This window comes from Pagrus pagrus (genome assembly GCF_965226575.1).
Source record: "Pagrus pagrus genome assembly, chromosome: 10".
In the NCBI taxonomy this organism is placed as follows: domain Eukaryota; kingdom Metazoa; phylum Chordata; class Actinopteri; order Spariformes; family Sparidae; genus Pagrus; species Pagrus pagrus.
Genome location: NC_140194.1, coordinates 27,424,007 through 27,440,822, shown reverse-complemented (window position 1 = coordinate 27,440,822; position 16,816 = coordinate 27,424,007). Strand labels below are relative to the sequence as shown.

General features: G+C 40.2%; 4 protein-coding genes across 12 annotated transcripts in view; 3 read left to right on the top strand and 1 right to left on the bottom strand.

The window, feature by feature from the left end:
• Positions 1-775: 775 nt before the first annotated feature.
• LOC311264256 (protein C19orf12 homolog) lies at positions 776-2,873 on the top strand. Its single transcript, XM_084364983.1, has 3 exons — positions 776-893; positions 1,629-1,789; positions 1,942-2,873. The coding sequence occupies exons 2-3, from the start codon at positions 1,630-1,632 to the stop codon at positions 2,205-2,207; spliced, it is 426 nt and encodes a 141-aa protein (XP_084221109.1). The 5' UTR covers positions 776-893; position 1,629; the 3' UTR covers positions 2,208-2,873.
• Positions 2,874-3,713: 840 nt separating this feature from the next.
• Positions 3,714-5,829, bottom strand: LOC311263806 (cytochrome b-c1 complex subunit Rieske, mitochondrial-like). Its single transcript, XM_084364128.1, has 2 exons — positions 5,616-5,829; positions 3,714-4,440 (listed from the first exon to the last, which is right to left on the bottom strand). The coding sequence occupies exons 1-2, from the start codon at positions 5,725-5,727 to the stop codon at positions 3,830-3,832; spliced, it is 723 nt and encodes a 240-aa protein (XP_084220254.1). The 5' UTR covers positions 5,728-5,829; the 3' UTR covers positions 3,714-3,829.
• Positions 5,830-6,078: 249 nt separating this feature from the next.
• Positions 6,079-11,105, top strand: rxylt1 (ribitol xylosyltransferase 1). Its single transcript, XM_084364842.1, has 6 exons — positions 6,079-6,292; positions 6,444-6,629; positions 7,936-8,038; positions 8,160-8,474; positions 8,639-8,809; positions 9,905-11,105. The coding sequence occupies exons 1-6, from the start codon at positions 6,145-6,147 to the stop codon at positions 10,305-10,307; spliced, it is 1,326 nt and encodes a 441-aa protein (XP_084220968.1). The 5' UTR covers positions 6,079-6,144; the 3' UTR covers positions 10,308-11,105.
• A 773-nt stretch (positions 11,106-11,878) lies between these two features.
• Positions 11,879-16,816, top strand: part of srgap1a (SLIT-ROBO Rho GTPase activating protein 1a) — an 85,843-nt gene continuing 80,905 nt past the window's right edge. For 3 of the 9 annotated variants that reach the window (XM_084364833.1, XM_084364832.1, XM_084364837.1), the window contains exon 1: positions 11,881-12,569. In XM_084364833.1, coding sequence (XP_084220959.1) covers positions 12,506-12,569 — 64 coding nt within the window. In that variant the 5' untranslated portion in view covers positions 11,881-12,505. Of the gene's footprint in view, positions 12,570-16,816 lie in introns of all 9 variants that reach the window. The other 6 variants (XM_084364829.1, XM_084364836.1, XM_084364835.1 and 3 more) reach the window with 4 other exon arrangements.

The window sequence follows — 16,816 nt, the reverse complement described above, 5'->3', positions numbered from 1 at the left end:
TTGTGTTTAATGTTTTCAGAAAATGGAGCAAGGTTTCAGAAATTGTGTTTTAGCAATTGAGAAAAACTGTAATAATGACATGACAGCTGCGCCAAGAGAATGACCTGAAATCACACCTCTTCTATTTATAATATGAATATACATAATTATTGATCATATGAGGATGATTGGTTCATTGATTGGTTCATTGGCTGATTGGTGGGCTCATAAATTAATTCCAAACACATTCAGTGTACCAGTCTCTGCCAAACAAACATGTTTTATTACATTTGGAGAACAAGCTTTGTAGGCCAGAGCATCTCTGCAGCACAACAACATTTCATTAAAACACTGTTCTGTGACACATTTTACCTTAGTCATATTGCAATTTCGATTATTTTGTGATTCATCTTTGATGAGCTTAAAGCTAAAAGGAAACTGGAAATAACAGAAAACTGAAAAGATACAACTAAAATACTAAAGATAAAATATTTTATTAGGTATATCTGTGTACACATTATACATGACATAGCCTACATAAGCACAAACCATACATAAATATTATTACACTTCGTGTCAAAAACGGTTAAAAAAAAAACATGAAATCATGTGACGACCATTTTACATGACTGCCTGTCTCATGACCTATTAAAGATAGCACTATCCTAAAACTATGCTGGCTGTGTCTAATACCTATTGGTTGCCGTTTAGAACAGCAAGCAAGGAACTCGGGGATTGGCCGAATGTCCCTGAACGCAGCATTTTGTTTCGCTACCATGAGGCATTGCGGCCAGAGTCACGCAAGATCAGAAATCAGCAGCAACCGGCTGAAGCAGCGAACAGTCGACATCATAATAACGAGATAGTTACAATCCCACGAAGACTATTTATGAGGATTTTCATGACCCAGACAGGTATGTTACTGACGTTAACAGCGGGCTCTGCCTCGTTTTGAACGGGTAATATGTGGTGTAAATGGGCGGCAGCTAGATAACACCAAGGATAACGCTGTGTAACGTTAGCTTATGTGTTATGATGCTTTCTGATGCAATCATATCTATTGCACTATTAATATCTGTAGATAAATGTCATAGAGGACGACTGTGTGCCACAATATTAAATACATGCAGGACCACATGAAGAATCTGAAGTCCTCAAACGATATTTTTGATCTTGTGCGCTGAAATGATTATTTATTCCTTGTTATAACATACATAAGATGATAACTTGAAGTATGAAGACTGTTCAGTAACTATAAAAAACTTTAAAAAAAATCTTTAATATAATTTGTCTCCATTGTAGACTAATAAACAATAGTAGCAGATACTTTAGTATATTTCCACTGAGTTGAAGGGAGGGAATTTGAGCAACAAGCCCTCTTAATGATAGCATGTTGTTATCTTTATAGCACAAGATAAAAATGTCACCTTCAGGGACTTTAGGGGCTCAGTAGGACTCTGTTCAGTCCTCCATCTTATGTGATTGTTGTAACTTGTTGATTTGTGAACAGCTGACACCTAGTACCTGTACTCAAACTATTTTAATCTGACAGTGTTTCCCTGATGTCTTCACCTATGGTTACTCTCAGATTGTTATGTAGCTTTTACAATTTCTGCCAAGTGTCCTTAAACCATAAATGTGATCCACAGTATGTGTAATCGAATTGATGATGTCATGAAGCTGTGTTGTGAGTTATCTGCCAATCAGCAAATCCAGACCACAGTGAAAGGCTCGGGGAAGGGAGCAGCAGCCGCCGGGGGCCTGGCCTTCGCTGGAGGGCTGGTTGGGGGTCCTCTTGGTATTGCAGTCGGTAAGTTAAAAAATGACATACCTCAAATCTTTTTTCTCTACTTCACCTCAATCTATAATGTACAGTATGTACAGAATCACATGCTTTATTGCATATATATATTACTCTATAGGACCAATCAATACTGTTGCTTAAACCCTCCTCCCCTGTAGGTGGTGCTGTAGGAGGCCTTCTGGGTTGCTGGCTGACGAGTGGACAATTCAAACCGCTGCCTCAGATCATAATGGAGCTCACTCCCCAGCAGCAGCAGAAGCTTTACAATGATCTTGTTGCCATCCTGGGAGACATCCAGTGGACTGATTTGGCTCAGCTCACCGCTCTAGTAATGGGCAACGCCACACTGAAGCAGCAGCTCACAGGTGCCCTGCTTGGGTACATCACTAAGGAGCTGCAGGGAGAGGTGCACTATGTGGACTAGTGTTGGTGGAGAAACTGACTGAATAAGCTGACACAGGGGCCCGTGTGCTCAGGAGGATGGGGTCTTTGAGAAGAATGTGAATTGTTTTAGTGAAGCTAAAGGGACTCCTCATATATTGTGAAATGACTCAGACACCATCACAGTCCTGGTAACAGGTTACACTGGTCAATATGAGGTCAAAGCATTACTATGAATGAAAACAGCTCTATAACTGGATTCATTTATTATTGGAAGTGCACTTGAAGGAGTAATTCATTCATTAAGCCTGTAATGGCACTGATAATCATGTCTGACTTTCAAAGTTATTCTGAATTGAGGCTTGAACGAACAGTTCAGGTACTATGTACACAGTAAATTATGACGTTAAAGAGTAGGAGTTTACCAGCATCTGTGTACAGTATATTGCATTGCCATCACTGATTCAAATCAAGCTCTGATTCAAATCAAGCCCTTTAAGTTATTGCATCAATAAAAATCAGTTTGTGTTTCACTAGTTCATAGAGTTTTACATGGCACACTTTATTCCTCTGGATTAAAAATGTGAAATACAGAACACAAATGCTTAATCTTACATGCCGTCTCTGAGACACTACTTGCTACTGCCATTACTGGTTTAAAATTGTCATCTTTTCTGACACAAACCTATTAAAAGGAAAAAAGACTTCATGGTTTATTGTAATTCATGTGTTAATGAGCTTTGCAAAAACTGAACTTTATGTAACCATGAAAAAGGCTCCATCCAGCCCATGAAAAAAAGGGTAGAAAAACAGAAAGCTATCCTATCTAGCCAGTCTTAAAAATAGAACTAAAAGATGTTTTTACCAATGTTAGCTTCTTTTGTGTATGACTTAAGGGTGTGACCCCAACTGCATCTTTAATAACCCCATATGGGCCTGAATGTAGCCCAACAGCCCCTCAAGATACCACAACATGGCTAACACTGTAAAAACACTCAAGGTGTTCTTGAACCATTAATGATTAACAACTATATTTTGTGTTGAGTAAAGATCCCCGTTGAAGTTTTTCTATTAGAGGTGGAAACTGTCAAAATGTGTCTACACGACAAAATTTCTTTTTTTAAATTTCACATATTTATCATGCCTTAATTGATAAACAAATGCTGTGAAAAAAAAATTCCACACAGCAGAACCCAGGCTGGTGAAACGTGATATTCTTTGCACTGAAGCTTTTTTAAAAAAAATAAATAAATAAAAATAAATTGTTTCACTCGCCTGTTGTGGTTTTGGATTGGTTCTGCATTTTTGTCTCTGCGTTACATAAAGTGTTCTCCTGTTTTTAGCATCTTCTGGTCTCAACGTTTGTGTGACATAAGTTCTATTTTCTCTTTATTTTCATGCAAGACACTGTAACATTGAAACTTTGTGTGTTACATGATGTTATTTGCTACCAATACTAAATGCTTAAAGTAGTTTGAATAAAATCTGTTGAGATAAATACAATATTTTGGAAAAATGGAAATGAATCAACAACAAAATAACTCAATCATAGAGTTGGAAATATCTTTATTAGGAAATTATAACATTTCAAACCACTCCCAACTCTCAAATAAAGCCATCTAAATTTACATATTACAGAGAGGAACTGAGACAGAGCTCCAGTATTTATCCCACCACAACCGTGTCATCATCAGGAAATTCATAGAAGGGAACTTCCAGGTTAAGAGGAGCAGGGCCCTTTCTTATTCTCCCTGAAGCATCATAGTGGGAGCCGTGGCAAGGACAGTAGTAGCCTCCGTAGTCTCCGGCGTTGGCGATGGGCACACAACCCAGATGGGTGCACACACCAAGGACGATGACCCAGCGTGGGTTAACCACTCTATCCTTGTCATGCTGGGGGTCACGCAGCTCCCCGATATCCACAGCCTCCTCTGCTGAGATTTCTTTCTCTGTGCGGTGACGGACAAACAGGGGCTTTCCTCTCCATTTGAAGGTCATGTTTTTGCCTTCGGGGATGTCACCGAGCTTGATCTCGATCTTGGATAAGGCCAGGACGTCTGCTGACGCACTCATCGAGGAGACAAACTGATAGACCACTGTCTTGGCAGCATAGACACCGACAACAGTGGTGGCTCCTGTGATGAGGTAAGAGAAAACTCTTCTTCCCTCACTGCTGTCCTGGGAGGACTTGTTGGGGTCGACGACCTCAGGGCGACGGTAGTCTGTGAAGTCAGGGATCTTGATGTCTGTGTGGGCGAGGCGGACTGTGGCAGGAGCTTTAAATGAGACAAAGGAAGAAGCGTTTAGAGACAAACGCAGCAGAGGGGAAAATAAAAATAGATTGTGAACTACACAGTATCTTACGGAAACATTTAACAGTAATTCTATTCAGGCATTCTTTCAATGTCAGGATTTATAACATTTAATTACCACATTTCTCCTTAGAATTACTGGATTTCATTTTTGAATTTTCAACATAATCACACTGGAGACATTTGTCCTTTTCAAGGCTTAATTAATCGTAGATCTAATAATGTTTAAAAAAATACAGATGAAATGATTTGTGGTGTATTTATGTGACCTTGGAAATTAGAGGATTTCACTAAATGCATGGTAAAGAAATCTTAGAAATTCAAATTTTGGATTGAAATCAATACTAATTTGTATACTGTACGCGTAAATATTGATCATTATTGACTACTTATACCAGAGAAGCCATTTTTAAAAACATCATAGCAGTCAAAACCAAAGTTTTGCACACATAATACAAACACATCACATCAGCTTTAGATCTAGAAATCTTGATACTGTCAGCTGTTACGCTACAAAAAATATTATCATTAGAGCTCAATCTGCTTTTCTTCAGCTTTTAGAAAATTACATAATAACTAGATTATCAAAATGGCTGACGATTAAATAATCTTGAGTTGAAGAATCATTAGACTTGCTTACAGTATTTTCTTCCGCAATTTAACTATAGTATATCATAGTCTTTGACCCCAGCTGGGCTCACTTGTACTGGCACGCCAACGCAAACCTGTTTGACCGTGGTTTGATAAGCCAGATGTTATGTATGTTATATAAAAACATATTTATAAAAGGTCTTACATTAAGATCGATGTCAAAGCAAAAACTGGTGCGATATAGTGTTTAGATCTGAGTTGTTTTTCTTTTATCCATTGATGGCCCTCTCTCGGGTCAGATTTCAGTTACAACACCTCGGCTACGTCCTGCTAACCTCATCAAGTTGATAACAGTACCGTCAGTTTGTAGATAAGAACGGTAAAAATGAAGAAAACTAAAATGTACACGTTGTCTAACATGGAAATGTTACATTATCAGTCAACTGCCACTATACTACACTATACTATGTACTGTTTATCGTTACATGACGCAGTGCAATACCAACTCTGGCTAATGTTACTAGCCACACGTCCGTCCTCTCCCTTACCAGCAGCAGGCACCAACTCCTTAGCTCCAGGGCACAGCAGGCTTTTAACGGCGTGTTTTGTTGCCTGCAAGTACGGGGATAGCACCCCGGGACGAGCGGCCATGGACATCATTTTTGTCAAAAATAAAAAACCACTCCACCTGGAGAAACGGGTACGACCTTGCGTATGCTAAATCTTCCGTGCTCTTCTCTGGTCTGCCTTACCAGAAACACACTCCACCTGCACAACGTTCCGCGTTGGTCTGACCGAAGTGTCCCTGTCATTTTTTCTAACAAATCACGTTATTATTCAGCTTTATTGTTGTCAATTCATACCAAAATTACAGTTGATATATTCTGTGTCGGTATGGTATGTTTTTAATCAACAATGGTGGAAACCAGACATGCTTTTAAAATAAAGGCGAATTTGGTACAGGCGTTTCTCAAAGTGGGCAGTATTCAGGGGTCCTCGTGATGTAAACAAGGGTCCTCCCATAAAATCTGGAGACGAGCTGCACAATGGTAACCTGAGAGAAAAAAGGAAAGAAAAATGAAAATACCAAAAAGAAAGCTATTTCTTTTAATTATTTTCGCGTATGTGGCATTTTCACTTTACGCTGCATACAATGTTTTCTTCAGCACCAAAGTAATATCCCGTGTTCACAGGGTAGTGAAGAAAGAGACCGGAGCACCCTCGGGTAATTTTACGCTTAACACCACCGTTGTAAAACCTCTATTGCAGATAAGCTGCCTAAAATTTCCATAAATTTACAGTTAAGGACTTTTTTTAATAATGTTAAGGCAACCCCTGCCCGTAAACTGAATGGGAATGGTGTGATGTGTTTGCAGGTGGTGTGAGAGATGGCGGTGCTGCTCCATTTCTAGCCGATGATTGGAATCCGTGGGAGGATGAGCAAGTGGAGTACAACTCTGCTCTGAACAAAAAGAGAGAGGCTTTCAAACAGCACCTGTCTCGAATTGACAAGAACAAACCCAAAAGATACAAGGTGCAAATCTGGGGTAAAGCTGCCGTAGGTAAGTCATGATATTACGAGCTGTCATTAATTTGTCACAGCCTAAAGAGAAGGTAGTTATTGTGATTTTGGCATAAAAGGACAATACTATGACCTCAAAGTGACAATATATTTCTGTGTGCTATCACAAGTACAGAAAAATGTTTTCTCATAAGGGGCTTAATATATTGAATAAGATCGAATTAGAAAATGCTGTTACTAGTCTTCTGATTGATGACTTGATTGATACTCTGGCACATGGCCAAAGTATCAGTTTAGTGTAGTAATTTTTTCTGAGTTCAGATGATTAAAATATAATAGAATATAATTTCTGATAGATTTATACAATTGAAGAAAAAGAATGTTCCTCACTGAAGCTGAGGTGCAGCAAATACAGAAACAATATAATATTAGAAACGAACAGTACAGTCCGAGTGTGAAAATTATGAATACAACTGAACAGTATGTAAAAGCTTTGTAATAAACTACAAACCTGATGTGGACATGCATCATTTAACCTCACAGAGATTGGATGATTTGATGGATGTGCATGGTGAAAATGAATATGCATTAAAAATAATATACAGTAATAATTGAAATGCATTAAGTTCACAATTAAATATATTGAGGAAATGTATTAAATAAATAAGATTACACTTTCTACACCAATACAAGTTTATGAATTGTTAATTAGTGGGTGTTAATGTCTAGAATCAAGTTTTATTGTCCATAAATAAAGTAGACTTAGTCGTAGATTATTTATCTTGGTGTATCACAGAATGTAAATCAAATAAAATCCACCAGATTTTAAAGAGCAAATATTAGAAACAACACCAAACACCAAATATGAAATAGTATCTCAAATTTGTTTTGATGGGTTAACTCATATATATTTTCTTATTTGATATAAGTGTTCCCTTTCTTAGACAGGGAATACAACTGGAATGGTCCCTTTGAGAAAATTACATCATTCTATTTATTATAGTGAATAATAAATAAGGCTTCAAATGTGAACATTTCATAGTAAAAAACAATTATGCTAAGCTTTAGATTTCGTTTCCTTTCCCATTGCTGCCTAGATATTTTTTTACATACTTCCATATTTCCTGAGTCATCAATGAAAGTGGGGCTAAATAACTGCATATACTGTATATACGTATAGCCTATATTACATCGAGTGCCCACATTCATGGATAAAGACAAAAATTATATTTAAGTGGTGTATCCTCAGCTGTAAAAGCCTGGCAGTAGTACAACATAATGGCACTGCACATGTTGACATTTTAACTCCCGTTGTGAATTGCATTGAACCACTCTTTTCTCCTCAGGGCTTTACCTTTGGGAACATATTTTAGAGGGACCCCTTAATCCGACTGACAAGGTCGCACAATGGAGAGAGGGAGAGCTGCAGTCAGGAAAGATTGATTTCAGGTAACAATTCAAAGAGGGAGCTCTTACAAACTGCCAAATCCAACCTTATAGTTGAGTTTTTGGAGTCGATGAAGTACACCTTACCGTATAATAGCCCCTCTTCTTGCCTCTCTATCTTTAGTTTCTATACAGGTCCAGCTGTGGTCCAGGGTCATGTCCCTCAGGACATGAACAGTCTGATTCTGGTTCTGAACGGCCGGGAGCAGCAGAAGGTGTCTTACTCCACACGGTGGCTGGAACATGTTCAAGCTATGGTGCAGTCCCACACAGTGTCACACGTGGCAGTGGTCCTGCTGGGCAATGAGCATTGCAACAACAATTGGATCAGCCCATACTTGAAGAGAAATGGTGGCTTTGTGGATCTGATGTTTCTAGTGTACGACAGCCCGTGGGTCAACGACAAGGATGTCTTCCAGTGGCCTCTCGGTGTTGCCACGTATGTCTTTTCTTAGTAGTCCTACATTTGTGTGTGTGTGTGTGTGTGTGTGTGTGTGTTTGTGTGCGTCATTAGTGCTCAGTAGCAGTACATTGAACTGTTAGCAGGTTGTTTTTGAATAGCACTGTCTAACATGTTGTTCTGTTTTGCCCATCTCTGTGCAGATACAGGCAGTTTCCTATGATCAGGCCTAATGCCCAACTAATCACCTCCAACAGACCATACCTCTGCAATTTCCTAGGAACTGTTTACAAAAATTCCTCCAGAGAAACTCTCATGCAGGTGCTGAAGCAATCTGGCCTGGATAAGGAATGCATCACCGCCGCCAGGGAGAAGTAAGTTAATATGTGGTTGCCAAGCTCTTATATATAAGAGTGAAACATTCATATTTTGTTTTAGTGAATGCCTTGATTTGTAACATAAAATTAGATATTGAGAATATTAATATCAGGACCTTCTCACTCTGACCTTCCTATTGTAGCTTTTATTTTAACGTCAGCGATAATTTATTAAGGTTAATGAATTGGAGTTGGAGTTCTCAAAAACTTACTGAGACATCAAGGTCTTTCAAATGATTTCCAAGGTCTTGTGGTGAAACTGAAGTACTTAGATTACATTTCAGGGACTGACATGACTGACAGACACTGACAGGTTGTGTTACTTCGCTGAGCTTCAGTGGAGGGACAGTAACACAAAAAAGAAAGATTTTGAACGAAAAAGACTGTAACTTTTGAAAAAAAAAAAAAGTACTTTCTCGCTTTCGAAGTCAGTCTGCCTCGTATAAGCTTCACCTGAACTTAAGGATGCAATTTCTGCACAGGATGAGGATTTCGGATTTTGTTCCCCATCATTTACATTGTAATTGTGTTAGGAGGGGATCTCTTTACAACCACTATGGACAGGAGGAATGATTACATGATGACTTGAAAAACTTGAAAAATCTGAACTATATGTATAGTAACCAATTATATGAAAATAGCATGAAATACCAAGCAATAATCATTGAATAAATAACTCAGTTCTTAGTTGTATTTAAATGTAAGCAGTTTTTTTGTGATGCTACTAACACAGAAAGCTTTCATTGTTTATTCCCTTTGACCATGTTAAACTCCTGTATGTTGTAAATACTGTTATGCAGTTCGGGGATGTCTCCTGTTAAGGTATTTGTATCCTGATGTACAGTATATACAGTTGGCAGTACAGCAATCACAGTTATATCACAAATGATAATGTTGTCAGCGAAGGGACCCTTGCTCTTATATTCAACTTAGTGTGTTTGGCTATTTTAAATGAGGAATTTCTGTTTTTTTATTTATTGAATTATAAATGGAGTTGAGGTGAGATATCTACGACATGAACTGTCTCATTGAAACAGTACTGGAATATATCTAGCATATATTTATCACAGCCTTTTGTCCTCCTTGCCTCAGGTGGCTCCCTCAGGAGACATCAGAGAGTCTGAGACGCTATCAGACAGCTTTGGCCCAGAGCGAGCTCACTCTCTGCCCGGTTGGGATCAACACGGAGTGTTACCGCATCTATGAGGCCTGCTCTTACGGTTCAGTGCCCGTGGTGGAGGATGTACTGACACCTGGGACCTGTGCGGCTGGGCCCAGTTCCCCGCTACGTCTGCTCAAAGCTGCAGGTGCGCCCTTCATCTTCATCAGTGACTGGAAAGAACTGCCGTCCATCTTGGAGAGGGAGAGAGGGATGAGCCAGGAGCAGAGGGTGGACAGGAGGAGGAGGCTGCTGGAGTGGTACGCCAGCTTCCGTCAGCAGATGAAGGAAAGGTTCACAGAGGTCATCGAGGAGACTTTCTTCAAAAGCGTCTGACCGTGGTGCTTCATTAACAAAACTTTAAAAGATAAACAGGGGTAGTTGTTCAATATTGATTTTATTTATTTTGTGGTTTGTGGAGAAATGTGACACACTACTGGTGAAGTGAACATGATTATGTTCAGTGTAATATTCCTGTGCAGGTTGTTTTAAAACAGTTTATATGTTTAGTAAAGTGTTAAAGCTGCCATCAAGAATTAATTGATATATATTTATCATCTTAATGTTTACAATGGTGGAATGTCCAGGTGTTTTAGAAATAATAAATTGCCTTTGCATTTTATAGTCCTCATATTATTTCAACTCTGTTTTATATCTTTGTTTGTATGCTCTTAGTATTGTGATTTTTAGGAAACCCTAAACAGTAAGTGTAGAATGCGACAATAATGTGATTTAGGCCTTGTTTGAAAGTGGAACATAGAGCTGTTTTGTATTGTGAGCAGCTTGAAAATGGTTGTTGTTGCTGTGGCATGAGTCGCTTTTCTCTTCGAAACATAACAACAAGGGCGCCCGGTGGCTCGCTTGGCGGAACGGTGCCCCACGTGCGGCGGCTGTGTCATCGGGTTCGAGTCAGACCTGTGGCCTCTTGCTGCATGTCATCCCCCCCCCCCTCATCCCATTTCCTGTCATTTCTCTCCTAAGCTGTCCTGTCTAATGAAGGCATGAAAAAGCCCAAAAAATAATTAAAAAAACAACGTAATGAGAAAACCATCTATTCTTTGTTATATTTATTTCTGTGCTGTGCTGCATGGATTTTGTAAGAAAGTGCAATAAAATAAACTGAAGAGAAGTTAAGTGGATGTGCCTTTATTTGCTCTGCAGATGGCGCTGTGTACCAGTTACTTTTCAATGTATGTAGTGATCATACCTCTGAGGTAGGCTTGTTGTAGTTTGGCAAAAATGTCGGGAAAAAGTTAAACTTTTGACCTTATCACATCAATACAGATCAAGTAATGGGGCAAAAGCGTGGTAGTATCTTAAGTTCTTCTGGGGGCTTTAAACTTCTCAGACAATTCATGTATTTACAGTCTTTTTGAAATATTCAACAAATAGCTTCTTTACAAATATGTGTTATACATCACTTTTAGGGACAGACACCTTTAATAGCTGTAGCCTATAAGAGTGCATGGGTGAAGCTAGGCAATGTGGGGCCCCTGAGTGCCATTTAACTGCACCTTTTATGGGACCAAAGCAGCTGTGGGCCTCTATATATACCTGGTATTCCACCTTGCACAGCACTGGATTCCTGTATATTTGAAACAGATCTATGGGATCTTTCTTTTGAATGTTACTGCGAAACCCATGTCTTAGTGTTTTTATGATAATTTAGTTGGAATGCTTCTATAGTGAAAAGTTGAAAACACTTATACTGGTTATGGGAAAACCATTACGTATAAATTGCAGATGCAATTACTGACGTTGGATGTTGTATTTACTTCCAAAAGCTGACAACTATGGACAAATAAAAGAAAGCCTTCAGATCTGGGAGTGTCGGTCCACTGGTGTCCGCTAGCTGTGTGTGTGTGCGTGTGTGTGTAGATCCCTCCCTCTCCTCTCCCTGCCTGGCTCCAGCTGCTGTGTGCTGCAGTCGGCCTGCCCTGTCTGCCTCTGAGCCTGCTGGGAGTTGGAGGGAGAAACCGTCGAGGGAGAGCGAGCAGGGGGGAAGAGTGTATGTATGTGTGTGTGAGTGTGTGTGTGTGTGTGTGTGTGTGTGCGCGCGGGTCCCAAACTGGAAAGCACTACCAAAAAAAAACAACACAGAGGCACACACTCACGATTCGGGCGGACTTTGAAGCCCTCCGCACGGGTTGTTGTTGTTCAGGAGACCCTGAAACTTGCGTGATTGTTTTTTTCCTCTTCTTCTTCTGTGGTGGCAGCAGCGCTGTTGCGCCGCGCGGACTACTCTGCTACTTGACTGGATTCATTGGTGGGAGCAGGATTGCGCATTGGCTCTGCTGTGTATCCACCGCTTATCCAGAGAGGAAGGGGAACCATGAAGAGCTAAACCTTTTCCTCTTTTGACTGAAATCCTTTCAAAGTGTCATTTTGTCTCGAGCTTCTCCTTCTTCTTCTCCTTCTCTCGCGTTCATTTTCTCGCCCTGTGTGGGATGCGTCGGCTGCTTTAGGATCCCGCTTCTTGACTAACAGTTTTTACAAGAAGTTTACAATAAGCTTCGGACACGAGAAGACGGAAAATGTCTACGCCGAGGTTCAAAAAGGATAAAGAAATCATCGCGGAGTACGAGAGCCAAGTGAAAGGTAAGGGAGAGGGAATGTTTCGCCGGGAAATGTGCCTGTTGGAGCCGCTGGAGGATTAATTGGGAGCAGGCTAACGTTAGTTCATCACAACCTGTATGATAGCCAGTGATGTGGTGTGGTGTGGTGAATGAGAAAAAAGTTGGTGAAATATGACCTCCTGTCGGTGTTAATTCTCCATTTATCTTTAATTTCAGTAAAATGACTCACAGGCCTAGCAAAATGTAATGGTATTTATGTAAGCATTACAAGAGGGTCAGCTAAATTAGCAAAATAAAAGATTGGTAGCTGAGGTCCGGAGGGGCTTTTATTTTGTAGTTTTGCATGTGAAAGCCAATGAAAGTGCTCAGCAGATTCACTGCTGGCCCAAAGAGGAGATCACTATCTTTCACAGCAGGTGACCTATGAAGTAGTCTGCAACTTGTATCTGCTAAAACACGTTACTGTTTTACTTGTTCTTGGTCTGGTGCATTTTATCATGTTGAAGTGTTCAACAACCTGTTACTATCCAGGCAAGTGACTGAGATGTTCTCACCATGCAGAAGTGGTGTGAGACTTTGTAGTCACCACATTGTTCCTACAGCATTAGAGCATGATAATGCACCTGAAGAGGAGCACAAGTTCAGGCAGCACACCTGTATAACAAATTCAGTATGTTGCACCTCAGAGGAGCCGGTTGCCCAGGCTTGGGTCCTTACTCACTATTGGCTTATTGTCACAAGCCCACACACTCGGTCTAAAGCATAAAACTGCTTTTTGCCCTGATTTAGTTGGGTGATTTAAAGGTGTGCAAGGCACCATAATGATACCACCCTAACTTATCTGGTCTCTTCTGTCTCCTTCAAGCCCCTCTGTGCATGCAGAGCAGAGGTAGTTTATTCCCAGACAGACCAGCACAGGAAAGAGGCAGTTGCTGCTCCAGGGTAACCATGGGGATTTGGCCCCCAGCCAGCCTGCTCTGTTCCTCAGCGCCTTTAGCATGCTCAAATACCACCTATTCACTTCCCTGTATCCAACCTTAAATCCAGAAAAAGAAGGGAGGTTAGGGGGGGTGGCTTCAGAGGGGGGCAGAGTAGAGAGGGGACCACTGCTGCTTGAGGAATTAAAAGATTGCATGAGGTTGGGCACAAGCCCTCATTTGCGAGGAATGCTCAGCACCCTTTATTCTCCTTGCAAGAATGACTAAGGGCTTTCAGCCTATAACAGAGGATGATGCACAGTCATAGGGGATGCTGAACAAGAGATGACGAAGCCTCTCATTTGTCATGCAGAACCCAGCGGGGTAATAACAACAACCTGATGCTGCTGTGAATAGCTGTTGCCAAATAGGACCACCAGAGATGGAATAAATCGATGTTAAGGTGTTTTGTTTTGTTGAAGATGCAGAATTCATTTGTGAGGGTAATGCACTGAGGCCTGTCATGCATTGTAAATATATTCCACATCACAGGTACTGCCGAGCTATTTGCATAAAGTACTGGTTCATTTTGCATTGCAAATGCCCTGCGAGTATTTAATTTGAGAGTTTATTTCTTATCGTTCATCAGTTTATTTTTAGGCAAAGAGGATACTGACAATATATCACATTCTTTCTTTTTTATAAATTCCACTCTCTGTAATAAACCATGGAGGGATTTCATGCTACATATTTTCACGGCCAGCATATTCAGACACACTGTTCCGTCTCTTCTAATATGTTTATGCTTGTTGTAAGGCATGACAATGAGAGTCTTTAGTAGGTCAGATGACTCCTGCAAATGCAGCCCACTGTTTGTTTAGGAATAATAGCTGCCAGGCTCATTAGGATATGAGTAGTCAGGAGTGGAAGAAAATGCATTCGGTCAACATTAAGTATTCAGTTTTAGAGCAGCCCCTGATTTTGCAGCTGTAAAGCGTTTTATGAGTTAAGAGTTTGCCGTGATAATGAGTGGGATCACATCTGCAGTGGAGCTGTGATCGCCAGAGGCAGATTCTCGTGAACAGACATTGATTACTCAAGAAGTAGATCAACAAACAGCTCAGAAAACAGCCGGAGCCAATGTTTGATCTTGTTGGTCTGCATCCTCTCTGTATCACTCTCTAAAATATTGTTTTAATTCTCACAATAGCCCGACAGATATCTGGTGGCAACTTTTGCCTCATCTTACATAACCACATTGATTTGTAGCCTGAAGCTCTCTGTCCCAATTTTAACAAATGACATGCACGTGGTGGTCTGCTGTTATCCAGTTAGCCAGCAGCCATGCAGATTCACACCAACAATTCCCTTTTTTTCCCTTAGAATCATTTTTATATGCAAAGATTTAAGCTCCAGTATTTTTCAGCGGTGTGCTGAGTGGCATTGTTATTCAAGTCAGTATGTACTCAGTGTAGTTTTTTATGGTGACTGTCCATCTGAAAGCCTCCCTACGAAGGCTGACAGTACTGTTCTCAGGCCCGACTTGTCATTCAGCTGACATTCACATCTTAAGTAGCCTCCACCAGCCTTTCTTTTTAACCCTCCCACAGACGAAATGAAAATGGATGTCATTTAGGCAATTCAAGGAAATTAGCCTTTTATTGAAAAAGCTCTGCAGCATGGGGATTAAATTTTTGCTAATTGCCAACATTGGCATCTGCATCAAGACTCAGCTTGTTTTGGAAAAACAAAAACATTAAGAAGATTGGGTTAAGACAGTGGAATTTGTTTGTGCTTTACAGCGCACATCGGTTGCAGTCGATTTAAATGGGCTAAGGAAAGGTTGTGGGTACTTTGGCATTCTCTGTGGGCCTCTGATTCTGTGAAGTGTAGCAACACTGCCGTGTCTTCTCTTGGGCAAAGTGTTGGTCTGATGTCAGAGCGTGGCTTGCTGTTTGTGGCCCAAGGGTCGTGACTCTGATGGCAGGACCCCTTGAGCCCCTGTCAGGGGTCCTCTCCCACATCATCATAAAGGCCGCCCCCTTTGACCTGCCTTCTCTGCTGTTTGAAATCAGAGCCCTGGTCCTCTGCATACTCAAAGAGAGAGGTCTGCCCATGTTTGTATGTAGGGGGATTAGAGGTAGGAAACTGCTCAGAGGTGGTATAATCTTTCAAATTAATAGGATTTGTTTTGTGGTTAAAACCATTAGCATATTTACATTAGTAATAGTGGGAGTTGTTGTTGTCCTAGTATGTGGCAGAGGATGAACTTGCACAGTATGTGTTGATCACTGTCCTTAACAGTCAGTATTTTATACAAACAACAGCCAATAGCCATTTCACATCAAAAGTTTTTAGGAGCAATATCTCAACATTTACCACAGATTACCTCTTGAATGATATCATATTAATGATCAGTAACAATACAGTATGAGTCCAAATTTGTCTCCTCAAATTTCATGTTTAGCTTCAACCAGCTTTTTAACTTATCAATAATTTTTTTTTCCCATGACTGATAGAATGATGAACCAATGGTTGATTACTAACTGATGCTTTACAATACTCCTTGCTTAGGTTCCATTTTTATGAATGGGTACACTCTGAAATTCAGTGATTATGAATATTAGAACAGCTGTCAGATGCCTGTGTCCTTACGCCACTTTTGCCCTTTCTTGAGTAGTAAATACTGTCAATTGTGAGTTTGGGAGCGTGAGTGGATCTGAAGCCAGCTGTTCGCTAAAACCTGACCTCTTGCGCGGGTCAAATTTTGACCCATTAACACCATGCTGGAGCCATGAGATGTAATGCTTCTCTTCTGCACATGAAGTCATCCAGAAATCGAAAAAAAAAAATAGGATACCTGAGAGTGAATGGCAACTCAGGAACACTTGCCATTATAGGCTCCTTAAAACTATTGAAATGTTGCATTTGATGCTGGACTATACAAATACACAAGGCTCTCAGGGCTCCAGGGTGTGACTATTTTGGTCACAAATGCAGTGTAATTAAACATCTTCATTGGTTGCACCAGTGCACCTGAAATTAAGTAGTTTATTTTTTTAATCGAGTGAGGTTATTGCAGTTCCTTGTTACATGTGATTTAAATGAAGAAAATCATGTATTTGCACCTTTTACTCCTGTTAACAATTGTGTACATAACGTGAAAAGAAATTAATATTTTATGGATTATTGGGTGCACCTAAGTTAAAAAAGTTAGGCACACTGATGCGTCGAGTGTCAAAAAATTTCTGCACATTTTCTGGCCTTCAATGAATCTAAATAGTTTCAATTCGCTGCTTCAGTGAGCAGTTTTTGCTATTTTACACACAGTAGTTAAGTTGTAGCTAATACT

Bases quoted from the DNA above. Each gene is read 5' to 3' on its own strand.
- rxylt1 (XM_084364842.1), top strand. From the start codon at position 6,145: ATGAAAATACCAAAAAGAAAGCTATTTCTTTTAATTATTTTCGCGTAT. The intron at 6,630-7,935 runs GTAAGTCATGAT...TTTTCTCCTCAG, and splicing joins CTGGGGTAAAGCTGCCGTAG to GGCTTTACCTTTGGGAACAT. The intron at 8,039-8,159 runs GTAACAATTCAA...CTCTATCTTTAG, and splicing joins TCAGGAAAGATTGATTTCAG to TTTCTATACAGGTCCAGCTG.
- LOC311264256 (XM_084364983.1), top strand. From the start codon at position 1,630: ATGTGTAATCGAATTGATGATGTCATGAAGCTGTGTTGTGAGTTATCT. The intron at 1,790-1,941 runs GTAAGTTAAAAA...CCTCCCCTGTAG, and splicing joins TCCTCTTGGTATTGCAGTCG to GTGGTGCTGTAGGAGGCCTT.
- LOC311263806 (XM_084364128.1), bottom strand. From the start codon at position 5,727: ATGATGTCCATGGCCGCTCGTCCCGGGGTGCTATCCCCGTACTTGCAG. The intron at 4,441-5,615 runs GTAAGGGAGAGG...TCTCATTTAAAG, and splicing joins GGAGTTGGTGCCTGCTGCTG to CTCCTGCCACAGTCCGCCTC.